We start from the raw sequence: 12,298 nt of genomic DNA, 5'->3' as shown, positions 1-12,298 counted from the left end.
TTTATAAATAATTTTAGAGATATTGGACAGTAGGCCTGCAAATAGTCAGACTAAAGATACAGAATGAGCTGAAAGTAGTAATCTTACAGGACTTTCTCTTTCCAGTCAGAGGTAACCTGAAGTATTTCTATCATCAGTCAAGAAAGTCAGATGATGATGGGAACTAAAACTGTGTTGCTTTAGCCCATTTAGGGAAAGGAGACTTTTATATAATTTAGCAAAGATTGAAGCATAAGGTCATCCCGTGTCCTGTGGAGTGAAAATTGAACTGATAGGGATTTAGAGTCTCTATTGTCAACATTAAAAAAGTAATTATGAAATTTACAAGTGAACTGCTGATTTAATTAAAAAGGAAAATGCAGTCTCTTTTTAAGTACTGAAATATGTATTGTTGGAGAGATGACTGATGTCATCACTGAACCATCTTTATGGCAAAAAAGAAAAAAGCAACTAGTAAATAACTGATTTTTCACTTTTGTGTCCTAAACAAGCTTGTTCCCCTTTTCTTATCTAAATAGTCTCCTTTGGCCTGAGATCATAAGCAGAATTATTGTCAGAAAACATTTTCTGGGAAATGTGGATGGTTGGAATATCAAAATTAATCTTAGAGTGGAAAATATGATGATATTACCATTTCTAATTTTGTTGCTACCAACAAAAGTATATTGTTGTGCCAGAATCGTACATTCATATGCCATGCATTAAGCAGACAGCTTCTAAAATTTCTGCTTAAATAACCTAAATTATATATAAACAATGACAGACTTGTATATAATAAAGTATATATTAAATATACAGAAAAGGTATATGTGCATATGCTGAAACTTTGTGGACATCTGGAGTATTGCGATAAAGTTATGATTTCCATCTGGAACGTGACAATTTTTAAGCAAGTCAGTCTGATATATTTTAAGATGATAGACCACACAGTTAATTTTGATCTCAGTGTCATTCAAACACTGTATCGTGGACAAAAAAAAAAAAAAAGCCAGTGCATGGTATGGTTTGCTTCACTGCTGAACGTTTTGTATGGTTGTTTTTGTTTTTTTTTTTTTTAAATTCATTAACAGTTTTGAGTGCTCCTGCATGTTAGTTTTTTAGTCTTTATTGTTCTGCTAGTGAATATCTGCTGCATTTTTAAAAGAAATTCTCATTTCTGTTTGAGCTGATAGTACTGCAATTAGCAGTTTCTCAGACCTGTATTCAGTATCTGCTAAGATGCATCTCAGGACCTACAGTTAAGAATAAAGCCTGGAGAAAAAAGTGGGACTAAAGACATGGGGAAGCTCAGTTCACTGTTTTCTTAGAAAATGTTTCTTGGAAGTCTTTGCTTATCTACAGATACATGGATGGTTCTATCACAGAAGTTGGTCCCTTATCTCCAAGTACCTCATTAAAAGTATGACAATAATTAGGTCTGTCTGATCAGCCCACAGCAGCTACAGCAGAAAGCAAAGCTGAAGTACTCACTGGGTAAATATTTGAGGGTTATTATTGAAACAGGGCTACTGAATGAAATAAGGAAGAAGTGAAAGGAAACCTTGTTAAGAACTTCAGCATTTTTACCAATACTTAGATTATCTGGATTGCTCCTTTAAAATATCCTAAGCGTCATTAACTTGTCTTACAGTTTGCCTTTTTTAAGAATTGAAGGTTCTGTTAACTTGTATTATGCATATACTTTTTTCCTCCTTCTTGAGCTCAAAAAACAGACTTTTGTAGCAATGTTTTGGCTCTGAAGAAATAACGTTATTCAAATGCTTTGAACATTCCCTGCCTTCTGATTTTCCTAGACCATAGATCAGTGGAACTTTTACCTCCTCCCCAATCAGCACTGCATGTCTGATATCTTTTTGTCTATTTTTCCTTCCTACAGGGACCCTATAAAAATACAGCAGCTGCAGCACCAAATTCGTCTGGAGCAAGAAAGTGGACAGTGGTATCGTCACCAACAGCAACCTGATCATCATCAGCATCCTCCCTCTTCTCCTTCCTTTCCTCCTCCCCCCTCCTTCCAGGAGCTTGAGTCCAGCCAGTCTGTTACCTCTCCTGTGCCAATGAGTATTCTTAACTCTCATACTTCCCCAACCATGCAGTCTTCCAGCTCCTTCAACTATGCTCGGCCTAAGCAGTTCATTGCTGCTCAGAACATCAGCCCTGCTTCAGGTTATGTGACTCCGTCTTCAGGATCATCTACATCCAGCCTTCCTTCTCCTATGTCTCCAACTGGTTCTCAGAAACAGTTTGGGAGAGTGCCTGTTCCCCCTTTTTCTCAGCAGTTTGCTCCAGAAGGGGAGTACGCCTGGTCTCCTTCTTCTCCATCCCCTCCACCCCCACCTCCACCTGTCTTTAGTCCAACTGCAACATATCCCGTGTGTGATTCCTTTCCACTTCCACCTCCTCCACCTCCTCCTCTTCCTTCACTTTCTTCGCCTTCCCACAGCCTGTCTCCAACTCCCAGATTTCCTAATTCTGGACAGTCTCCAGCAGCTTTTCTCAGCTCAATGCTGCCATCCCAGCCACCACCCATTTCTGTCAACGCATTAGGCCTCCCAAAAGGAGTGACACCTCCGTAAGTATCAGCTAATGAGCTCCTTGAGTTTGACTGTACTGGAGATTATTGCACTTGCTTCATTATACTTTTCTGGGGTCCTTTGCTGTTATCCTCTACCTGAGAGGGAAAAATGTGTGAATTATTTGCAAATGCTTCTGTGCTAGAGATGGGATATAGTTTTCTAACCCTCACAGAAGTGAGATTCTGGAAGAGTCCTACAGTAGAAACACAAAAGAGGAGAAGCTAAAGCTTTAAATTGGGAGTTGATGAAAATATGAAAGCAGTAGCAAAAGGCTCTGCGTGCCCAGAGTGGTGAAAGGAGATCAAAGAAAACCCTTCTTGTGACCCAGTTCTTTTAAAGTCAATGATATTCAATGATATTTGCAGACTGTGTTCCTATTATGTCTGCAGGTAGAGAAATATCAAGAGAGCATTGTTCAGAAGTCCCTATAGCTTTGTGATACTTAAAAGTAAAAGGTATTAAAGTATACATCTGACAACAAAGTGGTCGCAGTGATATATTGACTTTTGGCTAGAGTTTTTGTTCCGAGGAGGTTTGGAAAAGGGTTTAGGAGGGGATTTAGAAAAGCAGTGCATAAAAACAAACAGAATCCCTCCCCCTAACAACTCCACATTCTTGTTTTCCCCTTTTGTCTTCTCTAAAGGCCAGAATAGTATTTTGGAGCATGTCAGCTCCCACCATAGATCAGTTTGTCTTTCCACTGGCACTAGACTCTCATTCCATCCTTAGAGAACAAAGACACATGCTGAAGAACAAAAATGAGAATAGCTGTATCCAAGGCTTATTTATAACTTTTGTCTAGAAGTTTGTCTAAACATATCTACAGTATCTAGGTGACTTGCTCAGCTACATACTGTTGCGGTAGGAACTTCTGTTATTTCAGTCCAAGATACGAAAAGGAAGAGAAGGAAGAAAGCAGGCAGATATCAAAGTAATAAATCACGTATATGCTTTAAAAAGCATTTCTTTATCTTGATTTCTGTCATATGGCTCATTGTAGAGTCTGGCCATAAAATAGATTTAGAAGAAAAATTGATAAATAGTACAGTTTGCCCTTGCGCTCATAATAGTTGTGATTTTCTGGCTTACTGTGTCCTTTGTGCTGCCTGAGGTTCTCTATTGATACTGACTGCTGAAAGTTGTGTGATTAATTTACTGACAGCTTGACAGGTAAGCACAGCCCACAAAAGCCTACAATTACCCCTGATTTTCCAGGAAAGGCTCTAATATAGGTATATATAGTTCTGGATAGGAACTAAATTCTCTCCCAAGTTCCCTTCTGTGAGCTGTGAGGGTGACAGCAGCAGCTTGAGCCTCTAGTGTGTCCCCTTTCCCTGTTACGCTGTGCTCATGCACATGTGTTCTCCCTTGAGGCATTTGCTGTGTTTTGACTCATTCCCTTCGATCTTTGGATAGAGACAACTCTGCAAGGATTCTTCCCCTCTCCCCATGCCCCTCACTTCCCCAAGCCCAGCAGCCAGCCTGGGTGTGCACGTGATGGTGTGTCTGTCCCCCCAGGACAAGGCAGCAGCCTTAGGTTCTGAGCTGAGGATGAGGTGGTTGGCTGTTTGGCCTGCATTCCCTCAGGAAATGTAGTCCAGATGGGAGCTGGATCATGTTAACCATACTGAAACTATGTGTGTATAATTTAAAAATATATATATATATACACACACACAATGAGCATTTGTCATCTGAATTACAACATTAAAACATGGTAAAAGATGTACTGCGTGGTGCAAAAAAAATGATCTATTGTTATGTATCTTTGATGCCAACTTTTCCCTGGCCTCTCCTTTTCATTTTACTGTGTAGGTTACTAATGTCTGGTGTGTCTTGCTGGGTAAATCATTCTGTTTCCCACCATTCTCCTATCACTCCTGAGCAATTCTTCCCCTTGCCTCCCTTTCCTCCACTGCTTTTGGTCTCTTCTGTGATTTGTGCTATAGTCTCAGTTCCTTTTTTTTTCCCCATATTTTCACTTTTTGCTGCTTTTCCCTTGTCTTCTGCTCCATCCTCACAAATCCTCTTTTCTTGAATACCTTTGTCTTTCTGAGACATTGTAGGTTTTGAGCCACTCACACATTTCATCACCACGGTCTATAGTCTCACCGTGTACTCCATGATCTCCCAAGATCCATTGATTGAAAAAGATGATACAGTTTTCTGACAGTGTGCTGTACAGACTGGGTGCAAGGAATGAATTGAAGCAGTCACAGTTTTGCTTCAGCTCAGCAACTAAAATGCTGGTCAAGCCATTTAGCTTTATCTCTGCTTCTTGTATCAGTCATGTAGTGGTGATACTGAGAGGAGGATAATGGGTTGCTGAAAGTAAACTGGGCAGAGTTTGAAATACTTTTCATGGAAAGGACGTACATTTTTCACTAGAGACTCAAAATACAGTGTTTGAAGTGGTCGGATTTCCTATGTAGACAATAACTTTATGATTTATTATTATATTTTAACGTCAGTGGAAGTAGACTTGGACTTGTCATTGCATTTAGCTACCTCAAAAGTTTCATATCAAGTGCCTCTAGCAGATAAAATGCTCTTAAAAGGCAGTCGTCCTGTTTGCTTTCAATGTTTTCATGGCTCCTTTCTCTTGCCTTGTCTTTTTTGTGTGTGTATTTCAGGGTTGGTAATTCACTGTTCATATTTTGATTATATGGTCTTTTTGCAGTGATTGTTTACTCTCTTCTCTCCCAGGCATGGGTACTGTTACACCGATAGCCAAATATCTGAAAGAAAACAATAAATATTTAGCTTTGTCAGAGTCTCATGTAATTACCAGAAAACATTGTTTGGCAGAGCACGAAATTCTGCAGACTATTTTTATAAGTTATGTATCTTGATATACTCTGGAATTTATTGAATAATTGTTTAATTTTTCATACATTTGAATGATTTTTTTCATTACTCAATCTCAGCACAATCACAGATCTGTTCCTCAGAATCAGTACTTAGTAGGTATCATTCTTATTTTCTTCAGATTGCTTTTGTGGTAGGAGGAGAATAAGGTAAAGTAATAAACATTGCAGGTGGAGGTAATTCTTTTTGGAGATGGTCAACGGCATCAGTGAATTTTTCTGTAAAGTGGAGGACACAGTGGTTGTATACAAACCAGCAGAGAGTCTTCATTTCTCTTCATGGAGTCAGACCTTCCCTCCACCAGCTTTCCTCAGGCATTTCCTTTCCAGTGTATGTATCATCCTTTTTCTACTTAAAAGAGAAACTGATCCAAGGAGGTGTTGTGCGTCTTGTTATATAAGAGGTGAAACAAACCACTTCTAACTCTCTCTTCCATCCCTGTGCTCTGTCTGTAAGCACATGAGCAGTGAATACCAGGCTAATGTTTCAGCTAAGGGTTGACATTTTCCTTGGTTTTGGACCCTGAGACTCTGGAAGTGACAGCATTATCTAAACCAGTTTGATCAAATGAATATTCTTTCCAGTTGATAGATTTGGAAACACTGCACTGGGGGTTTTTTGTTTACTTGGGGTGGGGGTTTTTTGTTTGTTTTTTACCAACACTTGCCTTGCCCAAATCATGGGAATAGCTACTTGTGAATTTACTACATTTTATTTGGACATCTGAAACATAGGAAGCAGCTTTGTGTCATTAGTACCTACTAATTCATCTTTAAGTATTTTAAGCATTTATTTGCAACAATTGTATGGTAAATGTTTCATCTTTCCCCTAAGCTCTAGACACTTTGTAGTGATCAGCATTTTCAAGCTGTGACTGTGGTGGTGGTAGCTGAACAAGCTTTGGGAATAAACTTTTTTTTATATATATATTAATGGGGTAGATTTGATAAATTCATGGCTGTCAGAGCATAGTGTTATTATACAAGAGAGAAGTTCTGGTGGAACTGCATAGCTAATTAAGTACTTAAGGGAATTATGAACACTTGTCAGTTATTTCTGAGGTAAAACTTGGCTGGAGTAAGGTTGTTGGATACTGTTCTTAAAAGTCTCAGGTTTTCTTCACCCAGAGAAAACTCAAGGGTGGGTGGGTGTGTTGGACTCAGGTTAGCTTTTGGTTATATAAGACTTGCAGGGAGCAGAGTTAATGTGACAGAAACATAGAACTGAGTGAGTTTTGTTCACAGTTAAATCTGTAGAAGCTAGAAACTGATCTTCACTGTTCATAGAAAAAGCAAATTATATCTGTATGAAAAAAAAATAAGTATACTTACAAATTCTAGGTAAGCACATACATTGGTAAACTTACATGCGCATTTGTGAAAGCAAAATTAATCCCATAAGTAGAATTTAGTGATTATTTGGTGAATATTTAAATAACAAGAATACAAATCCTGATACAAAAAGGTGTGGAGTGAATCAGCCTGGAGAAACGGAATCTCTTTCTAAGTATAAAAACCATGTATTTTCAGCTATATATATATAATTTTTGAAAGCAACTTTTAAAATTACAGTATTTTCTTAAAGAAGACACTTTTCCTTAAAGTAGACTTTTTCTTAAAGTAGATCTCTTCAGTAATATTACCTTAGTCACAAACAGAAAAAAATCTGACCGTACAGAATTGGTGAAAGAACATGACTCTAGATTTACTGCTTTCTGGAAAAGAATGGAAAATGGAAAAGAAAACATTGTTTTGAAGACAAGATTCTCTAAAGTATCTTGTAAAATGTAATTAAACAAGCTGCTTTTATCACTCTACATAATAAATTTGACTGCTGTTTCAATGACCTCTAGAACCTTAAATCCAAATCTTAAAGGAAATTCTGTGGGAATCATGAGAATATTGACATCAGAGAGATCAGCACTTTTTTTTTCCCCTTTGAATCAGAGCTGCTGGCCTGTTCTTGCAGTTGTGTACTGTGACTTGTCCACTGAATTCTGTCTCAAATAGCACTGAAGCAAATATTTTAATAATCCTTGTGTTCCTTGAGTCAGTTAGCAATGATGGTGACCCCTGAGGAAAAGTTACACTTCTCCATCTTTTTGTCTTGCAGCTTTCAACAGTCTCCCAGTACAAATACCAGCTTTCATTTTAGAGTAAACTGTATTGCTGTCCTATGTAGACTAGATATTTATTTTTCCTATTTCTGTAAGTTATGTCTGTCACAACTGTAAAAAATGGAGGTTACCTTCAGTATGATTGATGTGAAAATAATGATACATAGGAGGAAGTACCTTGATTAAGAATTCCAACATCAAACTAAGGAGAAAGGTCAGATTGTTTTCTTGCTTCGGAGGGAGCTCATTTCATCTCTGTATGCTAGCTATTCAGTCATACCTGGAGTTATCCCTGGACCTCAGGAAAATATATCTGAAGACACGTATTTCTGTAACTGGAAAAATTCCAGCAAATATTAGGGTTTGCATTCATTCCCAACCCCCTGTTTTCTGAAGCTATTGCTCCTGTCCATTAGACCATCTTTGTTTAAAGGTTATGGGGTGGTTGAGAACTGTCAGTGCTAGGTTAACGGTTGGACTAGATGATCTTCAGGGTCCTTTCCAACCTAGATGATTCTGTGATTCTGTTATTGATTTATTGCATTGTACCTCCTTTTCCCATAGCTTGGATGCTACTTGTGGCTGTTAGACCAACACCCGAGTGTTTTACCTGTGGTATCAGATCACTTCTTGTTTATTGTGCTAAGAAACAGCTCATATTGGGAGCTTTGTTTTTGCACTTTTTTATTATGTACATGCATGTGATTATCATAAAATACATATCCACATCAGCTTTTTTGAAATATGATGAATGCGTGTTTGTTCCACTTGAACTTTGAAATCCAGGTTGTGCCCCAGATCTAATCAATTACAGTTGCTCAAAAGTAGAGATCAAGGATTTAACAAGGAGTCACACAGACTGTAGCCAAAATAACTGACCTACTGTATCCTGACAATCATTGCATCTGGAAGTCTTCATTTTCAAGATGCTTTTATCCAGTTCTTTGTCTAAATGGTATTTGCAGATGCTTAAGAATGTTGTAAGATGACAAGTGAACTTAACTAAGAAAATTAGTACGTATACCTCTCTGTTGAAGAGAGAGAGGCTATTTGCAGCATTGCTTTGCAGCTTTTTTTTGGTCTGCACTTTTTTTTTTCCAAAGGTCTTAATTTTATAACTTCCTTATTTTAAGCAGATCTGAATGCCACAGAAATGTGTGTGAATGTAAAAGCCAGGTATAGTACTTGATATTTTTGGAGACCTTAACCAGTAAAATTTCAACTGGAGTAAAGGTTAATAGTTTGGATATATTACCTTTTCTCAGTCCAGTGTAGGTTTTTCTTCATATGATTCTGGCAGTTACCTGTTATCAAGATTTCAGGCCTATGAGGACTATGCCAGCCAGCCTTTTCTACGTACAGGAGCAGTTAGTGCTTTAGTGATTTTTTTCTTGACCATCAGTTCTAGCATAATGCTGGTAACAATGAAAAATGTGAATAAGATTACCGGTTACAAAATAGGTAGTATTTTTTAAAATTGATATCCAAGTATGTGGGCATCTTTGGAAAAGCAAATGACACGTATCTATGGTAACCAGTACAGCACGAGGCAGAGGGATAACTTGCTTAGGTGAGGAAGGAACTAAACAGGAGAATGAAAAAGTAGTAGTTCTTCTGAGTAAAAATGCATATTTAAAGATAAGTCTTAGAAAAATAAATTTTACGTGGTAGGCATGCAGTTTGTAGGTGAGTTGTTCTCTGCGTTCCTTCTGACTTGCTCAGAAATATGTATTATTCATGTCAGTCTTGATCCTATCCAATGCTGAGGCACGACTTATTTTTTTTTTTCAACTACAGTTTCATAACCTTTTCTTGGGTGGCAGAAATAATTGAACTTTCGTTACCTTTGTTTCATTTAGTGCAAGTCATCCTTAGTCACGTCTGTGCCTCAGGCATTCCCTTAATTCAGGCACATGTAACATCACATTACTGAACAGACCTGGCTCCTGGTCTCCACAGTGTGTATGACAAGATCAGACTAAAACGATTTTAATATGCAGCTGCAGCTTCAAAGTTTGTGACCTGTTAACAGTGCTTGTAGTAATTTTGTTCTTACAGTAAGCGGAAAATGTGTTAAGTGGGCAGGAATTAGCTGTATTTTTGGAAGACTTGAGTTTTAAAGGAAAAATCAAGTTACTGTTCATTACCTCAGTACCAGAGAATTGATTTGGATTTCTGTGAAACTGAGCCATGTTGGCTGCAAACAGGAATTTGTTCTTGGAAGGATAACAACAGCCAGCCTGTTGCCCTTGTTTACACTGTAAAAGGTACATAGGAAAAGAGGGAATTGCATCCAGCATGCACTCTGTGTAATTAAAACATTAAAAGTACTGCTGGTTTGGCCTTCTTTCTAAACAAACGTTAGGGCAAATATTCAAAACTAAGGAGAGCCAAGCTGAGGTTGCAAAAATGTTTGCTGTCAAAAATCTCTGTGTGAATGAAGATGACTGAGTTTTGGCAATTCCGTTGCGCCCTTTCTGACCAAAAGAATTCAGACTTGTGTGCTTTTATCTATATCTGTATTCAGACCTTCAGTGACTTAAGTGGCACATGTTTCAGAGGTGCTTAAAATCTATGTGATTGCAGCCCGGTTCTCAAAGGCTGATAGATTCTTTGCACATTTGTGGTGATGGTTGTGTGCTCGAGACTAATGGTGTGAATATCTTGAAATATGCCTTCTCCAGCTATCTCCTGCTACCTTAAGTCACAATATACTCTGAAAATTGTATCAGGCAAAGGATGAACATACAAATACAAAAATGAATGGGCAGAATGTTTTGTTTGATATTATCCATGAGAAAAGACAAAAAGAAAGCAGATGAGTCACTAAGAAGGACACAAATCTCAGGAACTTAATGCATCCAGATAAGGGCATGTAAGGATGGTGAAAAATATTTGCAAAAGCAACTGAAGAAAGTTTGCCTGCCAGGCTGTCTTGACATGTAAACAGTCTCTCAAGCTGAATGAATCTGTGCTTCAGAGGATAGATTTGCCAAAGACCTTCTATTTGTTGCCATTGCGTTGTAGCCATTTTGAAATTCACGTCAAGAATGTGTGTCTTAAGAGCTAAGTTGGTGGGGGTATGAATGTATGTATGTATATATATGTACATATTTTGAAGTGTATATATGTAGAGAAAGAAAGAGTCTAAAGAGGAGGTGGAAATAGAGCATCTGCAAGAAGAATTACCTTTCCTTGTGCACCTTTTCATTTTTTGCCCCAATTTAAAATAGTCCTGAAATAGAGGTTTTCTAAAGGCATTTGAAGAAATTTTAACTGATACTCATTTTTATAGTTATATTTTTAAACTGACTACTTCCTTGCTTAAATCCTTATTTGTAAATGTAAGTAAAGAGAAGAGAATTTATTTTTCAGACAAGTTGACTGGATCAGGTCATGGATGACACTTCCACACCCACTGTGCAAAGCTCAGGATATTCTGGCACATAACCAGAGATCTAGAAGGTTGTCAGTGAGTCTGCCTCTGCTGTTAAAAATTACCAGGGATCCTTAGGCCATTGCTGAAATATTGCATACCTTGTTCTTAAATAAAATTCCTTAGCTTCCCTACATGACTTGTTCCAGTGTTTAGCTGTCACTGTTGGAGGGTGGAGAAAGGAGAGTTCTGCACTGATTTTGTCTAGAATTTTGAAAGACCTCATTGACCTGTATTCTTCCAGTTTGATAGAAAAAAAAAAAATCCTTGCTTCTCAGAACAGCTTTTTTAGATGGTTAGGCAGCCATATAATAGAAATTTCAGCAAGACTCTGTTTCCTTGATTTACTAGGGAACTTAGCTCCTGAGGGCTTGCTCAGAAGCCATAAACTGAAATGTATCAAAGCTACTTCTTTTTGCCTATCTGCATGCCCTTCAGCCTGACAGGGAGAAATGTGAGGTTTGATATGATTCAATTTTCATTTCCTTATTACCCTACATTGTTTTGAAATGTGCTGTAATATTGTTTTCTTATGTTTAGTATGGACATTGAACTTACTGAACTGTAATTCTCTTGGTACTCCTTCCCCTTTTAAAAATGGGTGTGTTTGCTTAGGGGTTTTTGTTTTTGGAGATAACTCATAATGCTTCAGAAAATGGTTTCACTTGTTACTTGAACTCCACTCCAGAGCACTTAGCCGATCCCCCTCTTTGTGCAGTGTTGTGACTTTCTTGGGTAAACTGTACGTTTTACCTTTACAGCCTGTTGAGTGCCAAGCATAAATGGGCCTTTTTCTGCTAAGACTCTTTTTATCATTCAAGTATGAAATTTGTAAGAACGTGAAATGAAAACTGTATTTCTTAATGTATCACTTGAAATTTTCAAGGTAGGATGCATGTCTCCCTTAAAAGCTGGCACAGGGCTTCTTCAAGGTGAAGCCAAATTTGAAATTTGCTGCCTTGAAGTCGGCTGGATGGTTTTTTTTTTTTTTTTTTTTTTTTTTGGGGGGGGGGGGTGGGGGGTGGGGGGAGTGTATCCTTAGCTTACAAAAGACAAAATTTAGTTCCATGGCAGTGCTGGGCTGGGTGGTATAAGAGGCTGGAAGGTGAAGGGAAATAATATAAGGAGAGAGATGCCACCTTTCCACTGGCTTCCAGCAGTTGGTGCAGCTTTCCTGAGGGACATTACCTTGTGATCCCCTCTTCCCACCTTCTCCTGTCCAATTTTCCTTCCGTATTTTCCTTTACATTTACTGTCCCCAAATTTCTTGAATTATTGAAGCATCTCTTTCTTAAAGAGACC

General features: G+C 38.1%; 1 protein-coding gene across 7 annotated transcripts in view; it reads left to right on the top strand.

Moving 5' to 3' along the window:
- PALLD (palladin, cytoskeletal associated protein) overlaps nt 1-12,298 on the top strand; it is a 206,956-nt gene that overhangs the window by 167,054 nt on the left and 27,604 nt on the right. For 4 of the 7 annotated variants that reach the window (XM_074866503.1, XM_074866501.1, XM_074866507.1 and 1 more), the window contains one exon: nt 1,877-2,572. The exons of the other annotated variants lie outside the window; for them this stretch is intronic. In XM_074866503.1, coding sequence (XP_074722604.1) covers nt 1,877-2,572 — 696 coding nt within the window. The remainder of the gene's footprint in view (nt 1-1,876; nt 2,573-12,298) is intronic. 7 annotated transcript variants of the gene reach the window in all.

Source organism: Strix uralensis, chromosome 4, assembly GCF_047716275.1.
Source record: "Strix uralensis isolate ZFMK-TIS-50842 chromosome 4, bStrUra1, whole genome shotgun sequence".
Lineage (NCBI taxonomy): Eukaryota > Metazoa > Chordata > Aves > Strigiformes > Strigidae > Strix > Strix uralensis.
Note: the sequence above shows the minus strand (reverse complement) of the source record. Positions and strands in the feature narration are given on the sequence as shown.